A 23,853-nucleotide genomic window follows, 5' to 3' on the forward strand; every position below is an offset into this window, starting at 1 on the left:
GGATCGCGACCCGACACCAAAGGACACCTATGCACCCGGCTTCCCTGGGTGAGGTAACTCGTGCACTCCGGTGCCCAAGTGTGTGTTGGCTCTCGAAATACTTACCCTGTAAGTTGCTTGCCTGTTGACTTTTGCGAAGTGCCCTAAAACTGTAATTTACAAACCGCGACATTTGCCATTAAAAACGCATTGAAAACCCGCGTGTGTTTAGAAACTGCACGCGTCTCCTGTGGGCTGATTACTTACCTGCTAACACTGCAGAAGTGAAGCCCCAGCGAGTCCCAAGGCTCTAGGCCTCTTACTTTTGCAAGTCGAGTTTGTTAACCCATTATTTTGGTATATGGTCTGGTACACCCCTAGGGCTACAGCCATATTTGTGCCTAATTTATTGAGAACTGTTGATCTTTTGAATGTTTACCTGGCTCTAATCTCATAAAGAGATTAGTAGAGTATATTTAGAAATAAATACATATATATTTGATATATATATACCTGTGTGGTGTCTTTTCATTTGGTAATTCAAGAGATTATAAGGTAAAACAAGCTGCTTTACATTCCTCAGAGACTTAGCCTGAAGGCTGCTCTCCACAGCTACCACTAGGATAGCTTTCTTTAAAAGGTTGTCTTTAAACCTATCTACCAAGAGTCGAATTGGACTGGTGCGAGGTGGCCACTATAACTAGTGACCAGCATATGCCAGGCCAACTTCTCACACCCACAGACCCAAATCTGGTTCAAGCACCTTGTTTCAGGAAGAATCTTTTCAGCAAACAGATGACAAGCTCCCAAGTCCTCGCATCACCCCAAACAATCTATTTTAGAGAGACTTCGGTTTTTTTTTTTATGGGGGGGGGGGGGGGGGGGGAGTAGGGGGGGGGGGGGGGGTTTACACAGTTACGTCACCAAGGTAAAACATCGTTTGGGACCCCGCATCAATCCATGATCAGCAATTTCACACAAGTCTCGTAAAACTGTTTGGCACTTCACCACATGCTTTCAAGTCCGGCCTTTCACCATTCTGTGGTTGATAAACTGCCACTGAGCTGGCTAGAGGCATTTCCGTTTGTGGTGTGCCCTCGGTAAGGAAAATGATCCTTACCAGTATGCATCTGTTCTTGGCCTGCAGAGCTGCAGAGTTGTACATTGTGCATAGATCGCCATCTGGTGTTGGGCTCGGACGCTTGCACCTTGTTGTCTTGGAAGAAGTCTTTATCGGTCACAAGATAGGTGACTCCTCCCTTGGACGATAGTGCGCATGGGCATCGACTCCATCCTCAGATTGTTTTTCGCCATGAAGGGAAATGATGGAGTTTGTAAGAAATAGAATAGATGTCCATGTAAGTGTTTCGAATTAAGATAATACTGGAACAGATACAGGTCTCGGGGAGGCAGGTGGGCGTATACAACTCCGCAGCTCTACATGCCAAGAACAGATGCATACTGGTAAGTAGCATTTTCCGTTCGAGGCATATGGGCTGCAGATTGTACACTGTACATAGACTGTATAGCAGTGTCTCCCCTAGCAGTGGTCACCTGTATCTGTTGCAGTGGTTTCAAAAAGTGTTGTAAGAACAGCCAGGCCTACAGAATCCTGTTGCTTGGCCTGCACGTCAACACACTAGTGTTTGGTGAAGGTGTGTGGCGTTGACCATGTTGCTGCTTTACAGATTTCATCTAAGGGAATGTTCCCTAAGAATGCCATGGAAGCCCCTAATTTGCGTGTTGAGTGCGCCCTAGGGGAATTGTTAATGTGTGTTTAGCCTTCTGGTAGCATAATTGAATGCATTTGACTATCCACCTAGCAATCCCAGCTTTAGAGATGGGGTTTCCTTTATGAGGTGGCGAGAAGGCTACAAACAGTTGTTTTGTCTTTCTAAAGTGCTTAGTCCTGTCAATATAATAAAGTATGGCTCTTTTGACGTCAAGTATGTTAAGAGCTCTCACTGCTACAGAGTCCGGGTTTTGGAAAAACACTGGTAACTCAACTGATTGGTTAAGATGAAAAGCAGAGATTACTTTGGGAAGGAATTTTGGATTTGGTCTAAGAGCCACCTAGTTACGATGTATTTGTAAGAATGATTCTTGTATGGTTAAAGTCTGGATCTCACTTACCCTCCTGAGAGAGGTAGCTGTGATAAGGAAAGCTACTTTCCATGTGAGGAACTGCAGTTCACATTTGTGTAGATGTTCAAATGGGGGACCCAATAGTCTGGTAAGGACAATGTTTAGATTCCACACCTGATAGGGTGGTAGTCAGGGAGGAATTATTCTTTTAAGGGCTGCCATAAAGGCTTTAATTGCAGGTACTCTAAATAGTGACAAAAGTGTGGTCTGTTTTGTAAATAAGCGGCAAGCGCAGCTAGATGTAATCTTATGGATGAATATGCTAGATTACATTTTTGTAAGTGCAGCAAATAGCAAATGATGTCTTGGATTGAAGCATCCAACGGATTGATTTTATTGTTATTGCTTTAGATAACAAATCGTTTCCATTTTGCTGCATAACAAGCTCTAGTAGTAGGGCGTCTGGCTTCTTTATTGATATTCATACAGTCCGATGGAAGGTTAAGGTAACCGAACTCTAGGACTTCAAGAGCCAGATTGCTAGATTCAGTTGTCCTGGATCGGGGTGCCGTATCTCTCCATGGTTCTGCGTTGGCAACGTTGGGGAGAGACGTAATTTTTGGTGTGGAACTACTGAAAGTTCCAGGAGTTTTGTGAACCACGGTTGCCGTGCCCATGTGGGAGCCACCAGGATCATCTTTAGAGACTGCTGCCTGAGCTTGCGTACTACTAGGGGAATCAATGGGAGTGGCGGAAAAGGGAACGCAAATCTGCCTGACCAGTTCATCCATATCGCATTGCCTTTGGACAACGGTTGTGGAAACCCGGCGGCGAAGGTTGGGCATCTTGCGTTTACGTGTGTGGCAAACAGATCTATGTCTGGTTGGCCCCACATTTGGAAAAATGGTTGAAGAACTTGAGGATGAAGTTCCCATTCATGTATCTGCTGGGTCTGACGATTTAGCAGATTGGCAATCCGATTGTGAACTCCTGGAAGGTATTCTGCCAGAAGGTATAGGTTTTGTGGAATGGCCCATCTCCATATGCTTTGCAACAGATGACAGCTGCAAAGGATGTGTTCCTCCTTGATTTTGTATGTAATACATGGCTATCATATTGTCCGTTTGGACTAGGACGGTCTTGTTGAGTAGATGTACTTGGAATGACTTCAAAGCTAGAAATATTGCCAATAATTCTAGGTGATTGATGTGGAGCACTTTCTGTTGAGTGGTCCACCTGCCTTGAATTGTATGGTTTAAGGAGATGGGCTCCCCAGCGGGTGAGTGATGCGTCTGCTGTTAGCATTATCTGTGGAACTGGTTCTAGGAACGGCCGCCCTCTGGAAAGGTTTTGTGTGTTCCACCACTGCAGAGCGCGATGTGTGCGGCAGTCCACAAACACTAGATCTCCAAGTTGTCCTTGAGCCTGGTTCCACTGACGTTCTAGGCATTATTGTAAAGGGCGCATCTGAAGTCTTGCGTGAGGTACGATGAAAATGCAAGAGGTCATCATTCCTATGAGCTGCATGGAAGAGTGTGTTTGGGCTGAATCCTGTTTATGAGGGTTTGAATGCTGGCTATCCTGGCTGGATTGGGGTATGCTAGAGCTTTGCAATTGTCTATTGTGGTTCCTAGATACTGCTGTATGTAGGAGGGTTGAAGGTGTGACTTGGTGTAGTTTAGTGTGAACCCCAAGTCGTGTAACAGCTGAATTGTTTGATAAGTGTGGTGAACACACAGGTTGTGTGACTTATCTTTTATCAGCCAGTCATCCAGGTATGGAAATACATGAATTTGCGGTCTTCTCAAGTGCGCTGCTATTACTGCAAGGCACTTTGTGAACACCCTGGGTGCTGTGGTCACACCAAATGGAAGGACCTTGAACTGATCGGGCTGGCCATCCACTGTGAACCTTGGGTATTTCCTGTGAGCAGGTTGTATGGGAATGTGGAAGTAGGCGTCCTTGAGATCTAGTGTGGCAAGGAAGTCGCCTTGTTGAAGCAGTGGAAGAACCTGCTGGAGAGTGATCATGTGAAAATGATCTGATTGTATGTAGAAATTGAGAGGTCTGAGGTTCAGTATTGGCCTTAGGGTGCAGTCTTTTTGGGGATTAGGAAATACAGGGAGTAAACCCCTGATGTTGTATGGGGACTGGTTCTATTGCATGCTTTTGAAGCAGTGAAAGAACTTCTTGTTTGAGGAGTGTTAAATGTTCCCCGGACATTGATCGCTGTTTGGGTGGTATGTTGGGGGGGGGGGGGGAGTAGCAGTAAGTTCCAGGCAGTAACCACACTGGATAATTTGTCTTACCCACTTGTCCGTAGTGATGGAATTCCAGACAGGTAGGAACTGTGATAGTCTCCCTCCGACCGGAGTGGAATGGTCTGGAGGGAGTGGAGGGAAGTCACTGCTTATTAGTGGGGGACGGGCGAGTGTTGTTGTTACCTTGGCCTCTCCCTTTGTTTGTCCCCTGTATACACGTCTGAAATATCCCCTGTTGGGGGACATCTGTGCATAGCATTTTTTACATTTCCAAAATGGTGCTGCCAACTTATCTGTTTAAAGATCTTCTCTAAAAGCCTAAGCACTGCTCCTAACAGCCACAGTGGGCTGGTTAATTCCTTCCAAAACGTCAAAGGGCATCAGATACCGTGACTGGCTCTAGGTCTGGCGACCCTCATTAGTGTATGGTGCAGTATTAAATATATTTAGCACATGCAATTTCCACCCCAACCTCTAATCTCCAATGATTAGAGGAGTTCGATCCTCCTGCTGATCAGCAGGGTAATTAACCTGTCCCAGGAGGGTGATTTAAAGGTCTGGATATAAATAGAATCTGAGTCAGTGAAAAATGATGAATCTTGAAGTGCCATAAGGAGGGCAGATATGTGGAAATTAATTTCAGATCAGTATTTGGTATCCTGATTTACAACAGGATTGGTGCATTATGCTAATCTCTGGGATCAACTATGGCAAAACTGTACTTTATGCATATTTCACTCCGTGTAAATGAAAGCACTCTACATACTCCAGCGAAGCAGTACAAATGTACATACTTACACTATCAATGTCCACTCATATAATTAGGCCTACACAGTTCAGCACCAAACCCTGAAGGGTCCCTTCTGCGATAGGTTACCTGTGTGCAGATACCAGGATGATTTAAACAGTAATCTCATCACCCAGCCTGTACATGTATGCACTCATGTTTACAGGCAACCAGCCCATACCCTCTACCCTAGCTGTGCAGCAACATACCTCATCTTAATAGACAGTCACTGGTAGTTAGCAGTCTCATTCCATTTCAACAGGGTTTACAGTGAGTGAAGCTCAGATAGTGAGTCAAAGCATTATTCCATAAACCAGGAGGCTTAATAAAAACATGGTGTGGGGGGTGGACTAGATGTAGCGACATCCATTTATAACATGGGGTAACATAAATGACAAACATATCTGTCTTCTCTCCATCACTCCTACACAGTGCGACAAGGTACAACCCAACTTATTTCACTCAGAAAAAATAAGGAGCAGTACAGCCAGCTTAGACAATAACTAGTTTTGTATATAGAAATTAATATCAGTTTTCAGTTTGTAAGTGCTGCAAATAATAGGAGTTGCTATAAATGTACATCTTTTATCAACCTAGGAAATATAAAAGGCAGTGCTGGCCTTATCGGCATACAAATTATTGGACCAGCAGATGGCACAGATGTCAGCAGTAAGTGTTCAGCTCTGAGCCATCCTGTCTTTAAGAGCCATCTTGTCAACGAGCGAGAGGTTTCACACTGGGAGATTTGTGCCTCACATTTGATGCACAAGGAGAGGTCCTTTGCGGGAGATGCTAGTGTCAAGATCGGCGCCTGAAAGGGCTGTGGAAAGCTGAGGTGCTCACATGAACTGGGTGGGAAATCTGCTGCATTTGATTGCTTGTACTGAGTTGGGCCTTCTCTCGTGAGCGGGACATTGGTGTGTTCAGGGAACAGTTAAGGTTTCCACGTTCGCTTGTGTGTCCGCAGGGAATAAAGAAGAAAGGTCTTTGCTATGACGAATTTAAGAGACTAAAGAATGCACATCACAGTCAAGTGTCATAGAAACAAATGTTCCAGTTGATCTGTTTTTTGGGTAAAATATTTACCTGCATGGGAATTTAATGTGGTGTTAAATGAGCACACTAGGGTTTCTTTATGTGACAAAAGTTTAATTTCGGTGAAATGGTGAAGCTAAATGGTATTTTTATCATCCATGGAGTTGCAATGATTGAGGATTTCATTTTACCTTAGCATTAGACTAATATAGCTATTTGTAATCTAATCTATTGTATTTAGAACCAAGCATTTACAATGCAATAGGTCTCGCAATTGCGAGATTTTGAGCTATTGGCATTGCAAATGGCAATGCCTTGTAAAATATTAAAGGGCAATGTCATTTACAATACCAATAGGTCAAACTTCGCTAAAAGTGAGACCTATTGTATTGCAGAGCACGGTGTCTGTTAGCAGGCGCCGCGCTCAACATTAAAGTAAAAAAAAAAAAAAAAAAAAAAAAAGAGGGTGGTGTCCCGGAAGCGGGCACCACGGTCATCATGAAAGTTTATTTAAAAAAAAGAAAATAAAGGTCAAAGTAAGCGCGGTGTCCCTGAAACGGACACCGCACTCTTCTTTAAAGTATTTTTTTTTTTTTTAAAGTGTCGACATTGTACTGAGGAGGTAGGAGTCAGGCACTTTTAAAGTTAGAGCGGCATCGCACTCAATACGAAAGCGGCCACCATTGTCCTGTGTTGGCGAGCTGCAAATACAACAAAAAGCAGCCACCATTGTCCCCATTAGTCAGCAATAAACTAAACAGTGCTCACCTACTTTTAACGCACACCGTGTAACAAGTAAAAGGGATAGTTGCCATGGGAGGTTACAAATGGAGATAGGCGGCACCAAGGAGGGACTAACAAGCCTATTTACGAATCAGAAGCCAGCATTTATGAAGGGCAAATACATAAGCCAATGACAAACATGGGCGGAGAGTGGGCGAGGCTTCAAATGCATACTCCGATACAGACTGCCTCGCAGAGCAGCGCATGCGAGCTGACTCTATGCTCGACCTAAAATTGAATGCATGTCGAATCAGTTACAAGTACTCTCACTGCATTGATTATTCCCAAACTATTTCTGCACGTTTAAATTAGTTATCTAATGTTAAAAGGGAGCAGTCTGGAAAAGTAACGTTCACTAATTCTTAGGATTTGAAGGTGTTTTTTTCTCTATTTAGTGTTGTTTAGTTTGGGAAGAACTGTTCCATGCAACAATTTAGTGTTCTTTGTTTTGTCATGTAGCGCTGTAAGCTTCGCCTTTAGAGCATGTTACTTCAAACTGCTGTTCTAAGTTTTTGGAGTGGCTTCAGTGGTTTAAGGTCTCAACATGAGGAAGACAGCACACCACACTTTTGCTACAGTCAAGTGTTTTCTAGAACACATTTTTCAATATTAAGTGGGAAGCACTTCTGTATGCAGGACTCTGGATCTGGAAAGGCTATGAAGCAATGCATGATACTACAAAGGATTACGCATTAATCAATTACTTTCCTAGACTAATACATAAAGAGTGGACCTATAGCCAATAGTTTATGTCCATCAGCCTTAGATGCAATAATTAAACTGACGTGTCCCTTTATCAAAATTCGACAGAGGTAGAACCCTGTTCGAGAAGATGAGTGAATGCCTCGAGGAGATTTCCTATTAAAGTGATAATGGAGCCCTTAAGTCTCCCTGAATGGGCCGTTCTCAAAAGCTTCAGTGGCTTCGCCCTGATCAATGGGGCTATTTATCCACGGAGTATGACCCCAGACGGTCACTAAAAATGAAACCTCAGTTTGACTGTGAAAAATCTAACTCCATCAAACATTTTGGTGACATTAAGTAGTGCTGGCCAAATTCTATAGTGTTACGGTGTCAATCTAGGTGCCCCCTATCGCACAGACCCAATTACTGTATGTGAAAAACAAATAAAAAATATGTACTGGCCTGGGAAAACAGAAAAGTTAAAAATGTCATTCACTGCAGGACAGCCAAGTTTTTAGCTTGAGGGTAATGGCATAAATAAAAACACAAAATTGAGGGGATCAATCTACCTTTATAAATCAGGCTGGATGAACAATGACAATATAGTCGACTAGCTTCTTTGCTGGATTAGCCAATTTGTGGGCATTTCTTTATATATTGGTCTACTATATGTTTAGTTGAACCCTAGTGAAAAAAAGTCTTCCAGGGTCCTATCCTTATTTTCTCCCAAAATGTTTTCCAGGATCCGCAGCAAACGTTTTATTTTAGAGCATACTGTGTATATGTCACTTGCCATAAGTTGAGAGTATTTAAAGAAGCTTTTTATACAGGGTGAGGCGTTCTCTTGAGGGGGGAGGGGGGGTGCGCGGACATGAATGACAAATTGAACTTTTTAAAACAAATTGAGCATGTAACTTGGATCAACACAGAATATAATATATTGTTAAGGAGAGGGTTCCTCTCCACTCCAAGAAATCCTGGGGGAAACCGCTGAATGGGTGCATTTTAATGCAAAATGGGAAAGATTTTTTAAAAAATCCTACTGTGTTTTAAAGAATTCTACATATGACTTATTGCTTCTCTCCATAGGGTTTTTTAAATAAACAAAACAGTGTATTTAAAGAACTTGGAGCAGTAATCAGAACACAGTATGCTATGGGAAAAAAGCCAGAAAGGCAAATATTTATAACATCAACTCAGAAATATGGATCATTTTTTTTAATAGGACCATCAAGGTGGGTGGGGAAAGGCCTAGACTGATTCGAGCACGCTGAGAAACAATATAATGGAAGTGTTTCCTGGCATGTGATTTAATTCTAACCCGGCTCTATAAGCCTTTCAGAGACATCACTGGTAAAGAATCCTCACCATTAGTATCTATCAAAGCTTGAATGATGACAGTTGCAGAGTTTATGTGCCTGGAATGCTGCAAATGAGCGCCACATTTATTCAATTAACGTGTAACTGTGCTGTACACATGAAGTGAAATGCAAAAGTGAGCGTGAGGATAATTTAATCATTGTCTAATTTTAAGACCTACGACATGGTGATATCAATGCTGGTGGCTCTGACAAACATTCTTTTAGGGGAGAGATCAGAGGTTTGCTTAGCAGGACAAAGGAAGGTTCTACCTCAAGAGCCTATGTTTTGAGATTGATCGTGGCAAAAAACTAGCCTGACCCTCCTAGGACTGCTATCCCATCAGTCTACCAATGAGCTACTGAAGCACCATCTCAGGAAACACTGTTACACCAAAAGTAAATCCCTATATGTAGTCACCCAGGAGCAACAGGGCCATGACCTCTGGTGACACTGTTACACCACCAGTAAACCACTTTATAGAATACACTCAGGAGCAGTAGAATGCATAAGACCAGAGAGGAAGATTTACATCAGAGTAGTTACTACATATTGTGGTGAAATCCATCGAAGCTTGGATGTGTGCACTCCACTGTTAGATTAGTCAAAGGATAACCAGAAGAGAAAAGGGGATAAATGAAAGTTTTGAGTTGAGTGCTGTGGATTCTAGTCCTAAGCCATGCAGGGGTGATGGTAGTAAATACCCTAGGAAGAGCAATCAGGAGGCACTGCTCCTTTAGAGTATGCCTGTGACATCACTAGGGCAATAAAGCACAGCTCAGCAAACTGAAGAAGGAATTGAAGAAAGGAGAGGAATCTATTTCCTGAAGTATCCATCAGAATAACAAGTTGCATGCTTTCAGTACGGCCCCCTTTTTTTTTTTTTTTTTAACGGAGTTTTATATAGCGCAAACTTGACCCGAAGGTATTGGGTATCAGAGCGCTTTACATAGCACCAGTTGCGTTACATGAGGACACATTCATTTTTGTTAGGCATGGGGAGATTAAGTGATTTGCACAGAATCCCAGGATGTTCAGCGTCATTGCCGAGACTCGAACCGGGTTCCCCAGATTGGAGGTCGACGACCCTAGCCGTTAGGCCAACTCCTCTCCCCTTTACGGTCGATACTCTAACCAATGATTCCTCACTGGCCTAACACCTCCCCATTCTGTGGGGAGGCCTCTTTTACATCTGCAAAGTCTCAAATTAGAATTTGGCACACAGTCACCAAGTATTAGTTCAGCACTCCAAGGAAAGATGAATGAAACAGATATAAGCATTCTTTCGTGGCACTAATATAAGTCTCTGCGACTTCTGTGGCAATGTAGGAAGCCACACAACGCCAGATGCCAGCACGTAGAAGCATGCAGAGAAAAATCACCGGATCCGGTCTAGCGCTAGGTGAAGAATCTGCAGTTAATCCATCAGAAACAAAGGTTTTGGGGGATTTACAATCAGCTAGATTTTGCATCGATTATTTAGTAAAGCATTTATTAAGAACTAACTGTAACTTCTTAGATCAGTGTTATTTATGGCAGCCTTGCCACTCTCAAGCTAGACATACATTAGTCAACTTCTTCAAAAGCTTTTTGAATACTAGGTAATGTGCGATCCCAGGATCGGAGTTGCACCTTTTCAAATTGTTGAAGGAAGAGAGTGGCTAATCAAATGCTCACAAGGGAGTCTTAACAGTGTTGTCTGATTCACATGTTAAAGTACAAACAAAGCACAAACAAAATATTGCCACTACGTTTGTGCCTTTTCTGGTAGAGACTATCTAGCTGCAGAATCTTTCTTTGTATTATCCAGAGGCGTCAGACTGGATCTGAACATGTTTTGTGAGCAGTTACCCTGCACGCCAGTAGGTCGTGTCAATCGGCTGCGCCTGAAGTGACGTGTACACTGCCTGTATAGGAGCTACCCCAGCGCACTGACATCCGTTCCTTCTCGTGACTTTCCACACCAGAAGTGACGAGCCAAGAAAACTGACCCCTGGTGTTTAAAACTACAGCACTAAAAGTTAACAAGCATTTACAATGCAACGGTCTCGGCATTGTTAAAGTTGGAGCTATTGGCATTGCTCATGACATTATTTTTGTTTATGTTTTTAAAACATTTAAAGAAACGGCATTGTTACTTACAATGTCAATAGCTTAATCACTCTGAAATGCGAGACCTATTGCATTTGCAGCCACACACAGAGCCACCCACACACAGCCACCCACACACAGAGAGCCACCCACACAAAGCCACTCACATAGAGCAACCCACACACAAATAGAGCCACCCACAGAGCCACCTACACACACACACACACACACACACACACACACCAGATCTTGCCTGTTTCTCACTCCTTATCCATCATGTTCTCCTTTAGCCCACTCACATGTTTAAGTCCACTTTCGGTTGTTGCCACCACCATTGTGCTCATACCTGTAAATTGGTTGTTCTCTGTGTAATACAAGGTAGCTGCCCTCCTTCTCTCCTCTGTTAATGTTCACATTGTTTCTTCAGATCCTATCTCTCTCTCCTCTCTCTCTCCTCTCTCTCTCCTCTCTCTCTCCTCTCTCTCTCCCCTCTCTCTCCCCTCTCTCTCCCCTCTCTCTCCCCTCTCTCTCTCCTCTCTCTCTCTCCTCTCTCTCTCTCCTCTCTCTCTCTCCTCTCTCTCTCCTCTCTCTCTCCTCTCTCTCTCCTCTCTCCTCTCTCTCTCCTCTCTCTCTCCTCTCTCTCTCCTCTCTCTCTCCCCTCTCTCCCTCCCTCCTCTCTCTCCCTCCTCTCTCTCTCCCTCCTCTCTCTCTCCCTCCTCTCTCTCTCCCTCCTCTCTCTCTCCCTCCTCTCTCTCTCCCTCCTCTCTCTCTCCCTCTCCTCTTCTTTCTCATACCCTCTTTCTCTCTCCAGCTTGTTCTTTTTCTCTCTTACTCTCTCCGACATCTAATTGCTAGCACTTTATTGTTTTACATATATTCAATCGCAGACATCCTGCGGCTCCACTCAAAGTAACATCCGACAGCTGATCCGCGGTACCTTCCCTCACGCTCATCCCTTGCCCTATATCATCCTGTCCGTACATACTTCAGCACCCCTCACTGTTCGACCATTCTTCCGTATTCCTGTCCGGTACCCCAAAATAGTCTCCACTGTCTGCTCTCCCCTCCAGCACCCATCACTCTCCAACTACGACCCAGTCACTCACAATGTGCGACCCCAATCGCAATCTATGCGAGCCTCCATGAGTCCCTCACACTGTCCGATGCCACACCAGGGTCCCTCACAGAGATTTCTTTAGTACTTTACACTGTCCGCTCCCCGTAGCCACACGGCCCCCCTGTCCAATGCAGACACGTTTGCGCCGCTAGTTTCTTACCTTCCCGCGAGAGTAGGACCCCCGGCGCAGTCCTCAGTGTCGGGTTCCTGAGCTCCACGTCCGACTTGCGGGAGCACAGGCTGGAATCCGCCTCCACCGGACAGGAAGAACAGAGGGGCATCCGTAGGGTCCAGCCCCGGGGTGCCCTCGGGCTTATCCAAGGCCACGCTCCGCACTTTACGCAGCTGCTTGCCCCTCCAGTCAGCTCTGGGCAGCTCCCTGCCACCACCGCGAGGATCCCGGAGGCCAGCATGACCTCCAGGCTCGGCACCACTAGCATTCCCGGAGCCTGACCCGCCAGACGCTTGCAACCCAGAGGACGCACTCCTGTTCCCAGCCGCGGCCGCCATTTTTTCGGCCAAGCTTTACATTCGCTCTACTGGACCCCGGCACGGAGCCGCGGGAGGGGGCGTGGTCAAGGGAGGCGGGTCTGCCGTGATGTCACCACACGAGCTGTGGAACCACGCCGAAGGAGGATGGTACAACTTGGAAGGCGATAGACATAAAAGATATTCCAAGACTTGCACGTTGTTTGCCGAATTCATAGACCAATCAGAATGCCGCGTGAGTGTGGCCGCAGTACTTGCGTACTTAAGGTAGTTAAGACTACTGGTCCGTTTACCGTACATATAGAAGAGGAGTGTTTTTTTAAACTTGTCTAACGATGTAATGGTAGTCGTATGTTTTTCAAAATGTATTCTTATCCCGGAGGATTGGCTGGCTCACCTGTAAAGCAAGCACACCACCGCCTTTCTCCGAGGCGAAGCAGAAATGCCTTGGAGAAAGGCAACGTCGTTTCCGGATTCGGGGCGTGTTTTTCTGTTCTCTCCTCTTGCCTTTGGCTGGAGGAGATAATCAGAAAAGTAGCAAAAAACACGCCCCCGAATCCGAAAAGGACGGGGCCTGTTCGGAGAGACAAACCTCTTCTCCAATGGCTGGCCAGCATTCAAGAGGCCAGCCAATGGAGAAGAGGGGAGAAGAGGGGCGGGTTCAAGCCCCTCTTCTCCAAAACATTAAATCTCCGGACTTCCGGTTCTGCCTTCGGCAGACCGGATGGTCCCGAGACCTAAAAAGGAACACTAGCCCTAGAAATCCGTTCGCATAGCGGGGAGGACGGGTGGGTCGGTAAGGAATTTGTAGCAAGACAGTCTCTACCAGATAAGACATTACCAAAAGTAAGTAACTTGTTCATCTGATAGACTTCTAGCCGTAGATTCCTTACCTTTAGAATAGATACCCAAGCAATAACTCGCCAGAGGTGGGTTTCTAAACAATTTCACACTAAAATGTTGTGCAGGAACGAATAGGCACAATGTTCATCTCTACGGACCGGACTGTCCAGGCAGTAGACTTTTGTGAACATGTGAAGAGAGGACCACTTTGATGCTTGGCAGATATCCAGGACGGGTATTCCATGTGCTAAAGCATTGGTCGCCATCTAGGCTCTGGTGGGATGAGGACGCAAGCCCTCTGGGGGTTGCTTCTTTGCCAATGCTTAGCAAATTTAAATTTCAGGAGATGGTCTACATCTGCACAGCATTGCCCTTCTTCGCTTCAACATATCCTACGAAGAGTTGGTCGTCCACCCAAACTCTCTTGTGCGGTCAAGGTAGAACAATGCTCTTTTTGGGTCCAGAGGATGAAGTCACTCCACTTCCTTAAGAGGACTGGGGAAGCGTAAAAGTTGGCAGGGTAATGGACTGGCCTACATCAAAGTAGGGACTATTTTCAGCAGAAAGCAAGTTCTAGTTTACAGAACCACTTGTTTGGGTAATGTTCAAGTAAAGAGGCTTGGATGACAAAGCTGGATGCTAACTAACCCTCTAGGCAGATGTTATTGCAACCAGGAAGGACGTCTTGATGGGAAGGAACCTGAGAAGACAGTTTTGAAGGGGGCTTTAAGGGAGCACACATCAGGAACGTCAGGACTAGATTAAGGTCTCACTGAGGCATGATGAAGGAGGAAACATGTTGCAAACCTTTCAAGAACCTATGTACAATAGGGGACTGGAAGAGGGTCGGCTGGTCAGGCAACCATGGAAAGGCTGATCTAGCAGAAAGGAAGCCCTTTACAGAGCCCTGCTGGGCAAGAGAAAGAATAAACAGAAAAACATGAGAAAGGGAATCGTAAATGGATTCAACCTATGTTTCTGCACAACATGTCAAACTTGTCCCAACAGCAGGGGATGTACCGTTGTGGTGGAGGGACGCCTGGGTGACAGAATAACATTGCAGAATTCGAGCAGAAGGTCGAAAGCAGTCAACTGTCGCAGCTTAATCTCAACGCAAGAAAGAGGAGCATTGATAGGTTCCGGCTGAGTACCTTTACCTGCTGCTGTGACAGGAAATCTTCCCGAAGGGGCAGCCTGATTGGAGGACCGCTGGCCATGCTTAACACCTCTGGATACCAAACTCTACAAGCTAAGTCCAGAACCACAAGAATGACTTGGGCCTGGTCATACCAGACCTTCTCTAGAACTCTGGGCAGGAGTTGTATGGGCATAAAAGTGTACCGGAGGCCTGAGCTCCACTTGAGACAAAAAGCATTTCCGAGAGATGGGTCTGTCGCTGACCTTCTCGGTTCGTTAACCACCACTTCAGATCTTGTACAGTTCCCTCCGAGAACTGCACTGTGTCAAATCTCCTGATGTTGAGCGCACTGGAACTTCAGGTCCCACTCCAGAGCCCGCATATGCCAGCAGGCGTGTGTCACAAGCACGATGCAGGAAGCCAGGAGGGTCAGCAGCCTCAGAGTCCGTCTCACTGAAATCCAGGATAGAGGCTGAAACATCTATCATAGCACGAATATCCTGGACTACCCATTCAATAGGATTGTCCCGAAACTGCACCGTGTTCAGAACAGCTCCAATGAAAGGAGCCTCTGAGAGAGAGTTAGGTGTGACTTGGGCACAGCAAAGGCAGGAGGTTTGCCCTAGTCTGGGAGATGACAGCCTGGGGTGAGACAGTCTTTAACAGCCAGTCATTGAGATAGGGGAAGCCTGGCACTCCTGAACTCTGCAGATTAACTACAAACACTGCCATCACCTTGGTGAACACCCAAGAGCGCTGGTAAGGCCAAAAGGGAGCACGGTCAACTGAAAGTGACATGGCACACTGTATATCACAGGTAGGAAGGGAATGTGGAAATATAAGTCCAATGATACCATCCAGTCTTCCCGGTTCAAGGCAAGCAGACAGTACTTGAGCGGGCGTTAGCATTTTGCACTTCTTGAATTTAAGAGGGCGCAGTTCTTGGATAGAACAAAAACCTTAGTCATTCTTGGGCACCAGAAAGTAGCGGGAATAACAACCATGACCAATTTCTGGCGTCTGCACCTTCCCTATGACTTCCTTTGCCAAGAGATACCATTTCCTGGAGGAGCAAGGTAAGGCAGTCCTCCGTTAGCCTGTCGGAAACAGGTGGCATGACTGGAGGAGGATTTATTAAGGGGAGGGAATAGTCCCTGCAGACAATTTGAAGAACCCATCGATCTCATGCTATAGAGCTTCAGTGGGGTGTACCCTGCCTCCCACTGGGTGCCCATGTTGGTAAAGAGAGAGCAAACTATAAGTGTTTGGAGCCTGCGGTTTTGTGGTTGTGGTGGGGGGGGGGGGTGTACTGGCACAACCTCTGGCTGCTCGGCCCAGTAGGTCTGTGGACACCGTGTCCTTGGCCATGCAGAGGCTGGGAAGCTTGCACACTGTAGTGGCCGGGAGGGTACAGATGTGGCTGGAAGCACCTTTGGTGACCAAGAAAGGAGCTAAAGGCAGATTGGGGGTGGCGAGGGGCCATGGAAAGACCCAAGGACATAAGCCTGCTTTCTTTAAAGCGCTCCAGCGCTGAATTCGCCTGATCTCCGAAGAGACGGGAGCCATCAAAGGGCATGTCCATAAGCAATACTTGGACATCCCCTGAAAAGCAAACTGTCCTCAGACAGGCTTAGCGCCATAAGGGCACTGTCGAAAGGGCCCTGCCCAGCAAGACGGTGGCATCCAGTCCACATCTGATCGTGAACTTAGCTACGTCTCTCCAGTCAGCAACAGCTTGGGAGAGTATGGTTCGGGCCTCCTCCGGGACCATGGGCAGTACCCGCGCAACCATATCCCAATAAGCATGGGAGTAATGGCCCAAAAGGAACACATCGTTCACAGACCCCAGTGTGAGGCTGGTGGAAGACATCTGCCCTAAAGATGCCCAACTTCTTGGATTCCCTATCCGGAGGGTCGGTAGAGAATGCACCAGGATTTACATGGCAGCTATAGGCTTAGACCACCAAGATGGGGTGGGGTGTTCTGTGAGGAAACCTGAGTCCCCTGCACCTCCAGCAGGAAACCAACCTGTTACCAGGAGCTCCTTTGCTGGTCTTAGACCAGATCCCAAGCAGGACGTCAGTAAGGACTTCACTGAATGGGAGAAGGATTCCAAAAGTGTGGTGTGGGGGGGGGGGGAGGAAATGTCACTCACTGCTAAAGCACGCTCATCTCAACTGCCACAGAGGGCAGACTAAAGTCCAGGACCTCTGCCACCCTGCTCACCACCATTCCAAAGGACGCTTCCTCCACCGTACCAATGGAAGGTGGAGACAACATGCCGGTATCTAGGAAAGTGTAGAGTCCACTGGCCTCCACCAAGTACTCACACTAGTCCATTTGTGGATTTAAGGTCCAGGGATCCCAAAGTCCTAGGCCGGAGAAATAGGGATCAGGCTTTGGCCTAGAATGCATTGCTCCAGTCAACGTCAGATAACCTCCTCTACTGCTCTGTGTCAGAGTCTGGGGTCAGAATGGGGCCGGCGGTACTGGGAGCAGCAGCATCAGTACTGGCCCTGGGGAAAGTTGAGGTGGTATGACCGGTGCTGGTCCGGATCCCTCTGTGGATCCAAGGAGCCTGAATAGGGCCGGAGTTGCCAGCTTGAAACCTGTAAGGGCTCCTCCCAAACCCGCAGGGTCCCAAGGCGTACCGGTGGGAACGGGCAGCACAAATATGAAGTGCATGGCCTCATAAAACTCCTGGAGTTGAGCAGGGGTCGCTCCGGCTCCCAGAAACTCAGAAAAGCACGGCGCAGACAGGCGCTGGTTCAACCGAGGAACCAGGCCTCGATTGCCGATGCTCCTTCATCTCTTCAGCTGACAAATGTGGCAAAATTTGACTTCTTATTTTTCTTATTTTTGCGGCATTTAACCGAGTTGCCCAACGACTTGGAATGGGATGAGGATCTTTGGCTCAGCGACCGATCCTGAAACTTTCCACTTAACCGAGATAGAGACAGTCATGGCATTGCTCATCGGGCAGCAAGGAGTAAGGAGGAATCGCTTCAAGGCCTTGGGAGCATGTTGCTGCAATCGGCACACGTCTGCCTATTGTGGTTGCGCTCCAGGCACCAGAGGCAAACAAGATGAGGGTCCATCACCAACATCGGTCAATGACAGGCGCCGCAGGGCTTGAAACCAGTTTTCGTAGTGGACATCTCTGCCACACCAAGAAGAACTCTAAAAAACCTTCATCGAACATTGACAAAAGGTCATTCAAAAAGTGACTGACGGGACAGCTCTCTGCATATCAGTGGTGACTGGCGCTGAACGAAACTAATGGACTTCAGCGGGCTGGGGTGGCACCTATGTAGGCACTGTGCACGTCACTTCCGGCGCCAAATGGAGCCGATTGACGCCACAAATCAGTGCGTAAGGGCACTGATAACAAAAAAATGTCGGATGCCTGGGGATAATTCTAAGGTAAGGAATCCGCAGCTAGAAATCTCTACCAGAAAAACATTTTAACTGGAAGGTTATAGATGCATATGTTTTCATCTCATGTGAAGAACCTGCTATGGTTCCGTCCTAAATAAGTTTGCAAAGCTATATAGCTGCTCTGCGCTCTAAATTAAAAAAAAAAATTAAAACAATGTATGGATGATCGCTTCCTTTTATATGATCCTCGATTCTGTAGTTTCCAAGCACACTAAATAATAGATGCTTTATCGAATGTAATGCTACTCAATGTAGTGAACTCTGAAGGATTAAAGGCTGGTTTGTTCTTATCAAGAATTCTTGACTTTTGTAAACTTCATGCTGAAATACTTTAAACAGTGGCTGGATTACAAAACTCTATGCAAGATTGGAATTCTAAGTACATATTTTACTACACAAAACGTTTTAGGATAATATATAATTCTGTTCCCTTCATCGTCCCTCACCGCCCCCGCCGCTGTGTCCCCGCCCCCTGATTGCCCACTCGCTGCCCCCGCCTCCCAGCTGCTCCTCCCTCCCACCTCCCCAGATATGCCGACAGCGCCAAAGGCGTGCCTAAGGCAAGCCCGTCCGCGCCCCGCGCCAGAACCCCTGGCCCCGCACCCGCCACTACGACGACAGCACTCTGCACGCTCTCAACTCCAGACGGACCCACACCTGCTTCAAGGCCGCCCCGAAACGCACACACGGTCCCTTCACCTGCCGGAACTGCAGCTACACCAGCCTCAGAGCCGACAAACCACCCTCCAAAAAAGACCCCAACCACCTCCGATGCATACTACTGAACACCCGCTCCGCACGCAAACATGCCGTCGAGCTCTGGGACCTGCTCGACACAACATCCTCGGACGTCGCCTTCCTGACAGAGACCTGGCTGAATGACTCCTCCGCACCCGACATTGCCATAGCCATCCCAGACGGCTACAAGATCACCCGCAGAGACCGCACCAACGGAGTTGGAGTAGGAATCACCAACATCCACAAGAACAGCATCAGGGACTCGACTAGCACCGACGACGCGCTCAGCACTGCAGAACACATGCACTTCCAGATCAACACAGTCCCTAAATCCACCCTCAGAGGCACCCTCGTCTACCGACCCCCCGGACCCTGTCCCCAGTTCAGCGACTTTATCTCCGACTTCATCAGCACGCATGCCCTGACCTCCACCGACTACATCCTCCTCAGAGACCTGAACTTTCACCTTGAAAACAACAACGACAACAACTCCACAACCAGGATCGTTAACCTCGCCAACCTCGGACTGAAGCAACTCGTCACAAAGCCCACCCACTCCGCCGGCCACACGCTCGACCCAGTCTTCTCCTCAAGCCCGCACGTCTCCGTCAGCCACACCACCGAACTCCTCTGGACCGACCACTGCTGCATCCACTTCGCCTTCCAGAAACCCACCACACACCACCGCACCCAACAGATCCCCCGCTGCTGCTGGAGCAAAATCATCGAAGACCAACTACAGGCAAACCTCGCTCTCAGCCCACCCACCGAACCCTCCAACACTGACGACGCTGCCCACAGCCTCAGACGCTGGATCGAGGACTGCGCCAACACCCTCGCTCCGCTGAAGAAACTCCCCCCCCACAGAGACACCAGCAAGAGGGCCAGCTGGTTCACCCCAGAACTCCTTGCCTCCAAGCAAGCCTGACGGAAACTAGGGAAGGAATGGCACAGTGAACAAACTCTCGACAGCCACGCAGCACACAAGGACGCCATCCGCAACCACCACCACCTCATCAGGGCAGCCAAGAGGACCTCCTTCAAAGACCGCCTCAACAACAACGCACACAAAAGCAAGGAGCTCTTCAACATCGTGAAGAAACTCTCCAACCCCAGCTCCAACGACATCCTGCCGTCGCAAGCCCTGTGCAACTCCCTCGCCACCTTCTTCCATCGCAAGATAGACATCCACGACAGCTTCAACACCCAGACAGACCCTTCGCACACCATCGACCACGACCCCCTGCTAGCCTGGGCCAGCTTGAGAGTAGATGACACCATCAAGACCATGAGCACAATCCACTCCAAAGACCGCGACCTTCCCAGAGAGCTGGAAACACACCGAGATAAACACCCTACTCAAAAAACCTAGGGCATACCCAAGAGACCTCAAGAACTTCCGGCCCATCTCTCTGCTCCCCTTTCCGGCCAAGGTCATCGAGAAAATCAACGACAGCTAACCCGATACCTCGAAGAAAACAGAATCCTGGACCCTTCCCAGTCAGGGTTCCGCAGCAACCACAGCACCGAGACTGCCCTCATCGCTGCCACCGACGACATCAGGACCCTGCTGGACAACGGTGAGACCGCAGCACTCATCCTCCTAGACCTCTCCGCTGCCTTCGACACGGTCTGCCACCGCACACTATGCGCACGCCTCCACGCCGCAGGAATTCGAGACAAGCCTCTGGAATGGACCACCTCCTTCCTCTCGGGCAGAACACAGAGCGCCCGCCTCCCCCATTCCGTTCCAAAGCCTCCGAGATAATCTGCGGCGTACCCCAGGGATCCTCCCTCAGCCCAACACTGTTCAACATTTACATGGCCCCGCTCGCACACGTTGTCCAACAGCACGACCTCAAGATAATCTCCTACGCTGACGACACTCAACTGATCCTCTCCCTCACCAAGGACCCCATCACCGCCAAAGCCAACCTCCACGAAGGAATGAAGGCCGTCGCCGACTGGATGAAGATCAGCCGTCTGAAGCTGAACTCTGACAAGACGGAGGTCCTCATCCTTGGCTCCAACCCTTCAGCCTGGGACGACTCCTGGTGGCCGACGGCACTGGGGGCAGCCCGACACCCACCGACCACGCACGCAACCTGGGAATCATCCTCGACTCAATGACCAAGCAAGTCAACGCCGTCTCCTTCTCCTGCTTCAACACCCTCCTCATGCTCCGCAAGATCTACAGATGGATACCGACAGATACAAGAAAGACAGTCACCCAGGCCCTCGTCAGCAGCAGACTCAACTACGGAAACGCCCTCTACGCAGGAGCCCCGACCAAGCTCATCAAACTACTACAACGCATCCAAAACACCTCGGCACGACTGATCCTCGACGTACCACGACACTGCCACATCACCCCCCACTTGAGAAACCTGCACTGGCTCCCCGTCAACAAAAGGATATCCTTCAAGCTCCTCATCCACGCACACAAAGCACTCCACAAGTCCGGCCCAGCCTACCTCAACAGACGGCTCTCCTTCTACATCCCCAAACGGCAGCTACGCACCGCCAAACACTCACTAGCCACCGTCCCACGTATCCGAAGAACAACCACCGGCGGGAGATCCTTCTCCCACCTCACCACCAAGACATGGAACACCCTCCCACGGAGCCTACGACAGACCCAAGACCTGCTGACCTTCAGGCGGATACTCAAGACCTGGCTGTTCGATCAGTAGCGCCCCCACCCCCGGCACCTTGAGACCCTTGCGGGTATGTAGTGCGCTTTACAAACAAATTATTGATTGAGCCCCAAAAAACGTATATTTAAGATTTATATTAAAGTACAATAAAATAAAAATTTATAAAAATGTAAATCCTAAAAACATTTATCTTTTCTAGAAGTTACCTTTCTGTAAGAATCTTCTATTGTAGGGTCATATTTTTCAACAAAAATTCCTTGAACAAATTGTACTGTCTGGAAGAAAAAAAAAACATTTACAATAAATCAATAGAATGAATGCAAAAAGCAAATGAACAAAGCCTTATAACAAGGTCAGCTTACTGGAAAAAGCTAACAAAATATTTTATAGATTCATAATGATGCAAAAATAAACGACTGCACGTAGATTTTAAAAGCCCGTTTATTTTTAATTAGGTGATAAAATATGGAGGCACAATCCTAGAACATTAATGTGGAGTTGCTTAAAAGGAGGAAAGACATGTAGAAACTATTTGAAATAGAGAAAGTCTCTAACAGACTTATAGAAATAAAAAAAACATTACAGCGATCAACAAGAACTGACTGGAAAGTAAAAACACCCATCACAAATTACATTTTGTTAAATAATGGAAAACAATGCATGCCAACGATACATGCGTTTATTTTTACAGAGGTTATTGGCCTTTTTTTCTTTTAACCCCTTTTGCATTCACACTCACGACTAAGTGCTACCATAAACAATGAACAAACAATTCTGTACAAGTCTTAATAGATGCCAGTGCTAAAATGGGGGCAGATACCATTTGCACTAGCCTTATTGCACAGGTCCAACCGATTGGCTTAAGTTTAGGATTCCCAGTCACTAAGAGTTTAATACTGATTCTGCACAAACGTAGTATGTATAGCTGCCAAAATGTACAGTGTAAGAAAATGAAAAGCTACTTACCACTTCTGTAACGTAACGTAATCCAAAAAACTAGACATTAATTTCAATAATTACCATCTTCAGGGATCACAATAGTATGCAGAGCACAAATTCCTGTGAGAATCTTTTAACCCCACAATTTATCACATGCAACAATCTATAGTTCCTCCCTATTTCCTACCTTCCAAAATGTGCAAAACTTTCTACTTAGATCAGAAACTTAAAATGTAAGAAATTAATTTGCATTTTAATGATTACGGTTTGGATTCCTGAAAGGATGAACCCCACGTTTCCAGCTCCAAATCGAAAGCTAAATGAAGTTATGCTAGGTTCACAGGATGTAAGATAATCGGACAAGTTCGGTAGGATCCCGGAATAAGTAAGCATATAACTTTTTTAAATTAAAATAACTTTAAAAACTCAAATACAAAGAATGTTTCTCAGTTTAACGAGATATTACAACAGATGCTACACAGAGAATTGTATGCCATACTCTTTGTAGCCACCAGCACTCCGTGAGTACCAAGCTGCTGTCTACTCCCTCAGTTCTAATTTGAAGCTTTACCAAAATATTCAGCTCTATGAGGGAAATGTGCAATGCCCAATACAAATGAAAATCTGCAATGACTTGAGGAGAATAGACAGGTACAAAAGAAAAGGTTCTATACGCTCACCTACGCGAGTCCTCAATGGAAAAATTCTGAACGTTACTAACCCTCCTCCCTAAAGTTCTAACCACACAAAGCTAACTTCCAGGAAATTGAATGTCAGTGGTTAGAAAGGGGAACAATTACAATTCGTCCGAACAGTGAGTTCACAAAGGAGGAACTGGGATAGGAACATTAAAAGTAAACCAAGACAGAAGATCCAGAGACCATCTCCCAAGGACCCCACTCACGAAAGCTGAATCATCTGCGATCATATGTGGAGCCTCCATTTTTCAAATACATCATTTTGACATTTCACAGCGCATTCTCCTTAATTGTTCACAATTTGGTTTTACTCTTCCAAAAGGCGTCATGATCACAAACTCTCCTCACTATTACACGTGTGCCACTGACAAGGAAAAGAGAATCTATTTCTCCAACACAATAAAATCAGCTCCGACAAAGAGCGTGAAAATCTTTCAACACAAAACATATCAGGCCAATCGACCATCCAACAGCTTAACAGTGTGAGCACTTTATCAAACACTCAATTACAGTTAAGTGCTAAAAATAAAATTTCAAAACTCCTTGTAAGAGGCTCGGACCACTTCGCTCACAAACGACTTCTTGCCCTGTAGAATCAAACTTATGTGAAATAGGAGGTGTTCCATTTCGTGCGGAGATCGCGAAAGAAGTGGCTTGAGTGGTCACCCAGGACCTACATTTAATGATTTACAGGACAAGAAGGAGTCTGGTTTTAGGCCCAGCCATACAACA

The 23,853-nt window shown here is 46.8% G+C and overlaps 1 protein-coding gene across 4 annotated transcripts in view; it reads right to left on the bottom strand.

Moving 5' to 3' along the window:
• The window catches only part of LOC146870265 (ras-related protein Rap-1A), an 807,328-nt gene that overhangs the window by 267,696 nt on the left and 515,779 nt on the right, over nucleotides 1–23,853 (bottom strand). For 3 of the 4 annotated variants that reach the window (XM_085632803.1, XM_085632830.1, XM_085632817.1), the window contains exon 3: nucleotides 21,691–21,759. The exons of the other annotated variant lie outside the window; for it this stretch is intronic. In XM_085632803.1, coding sequence (XP_085488929.1) covers nucleotides 21,691–21,759 — 69 coding nt within the window. The remainder of the gene's footprint in view (nucleotides 1–21,690; nucleotides 21,760–23,853) is intronic. 4 annotated transcript variants of the gene reach the window in all.

Source organism: Triturus cristatus, chromosome 1_1, assembly GCF_964204655.1.
Source record: "Triturus cristatus chromosome 1_1, aTriCri1.1, whole genome shotgun sequence".
Classification (NCBI taxonomy): Eukaryota; Metazoa; Chordata; class Amphibia; order Caudata; family Salamandridae; genus Triturus; species Triturus cristatus.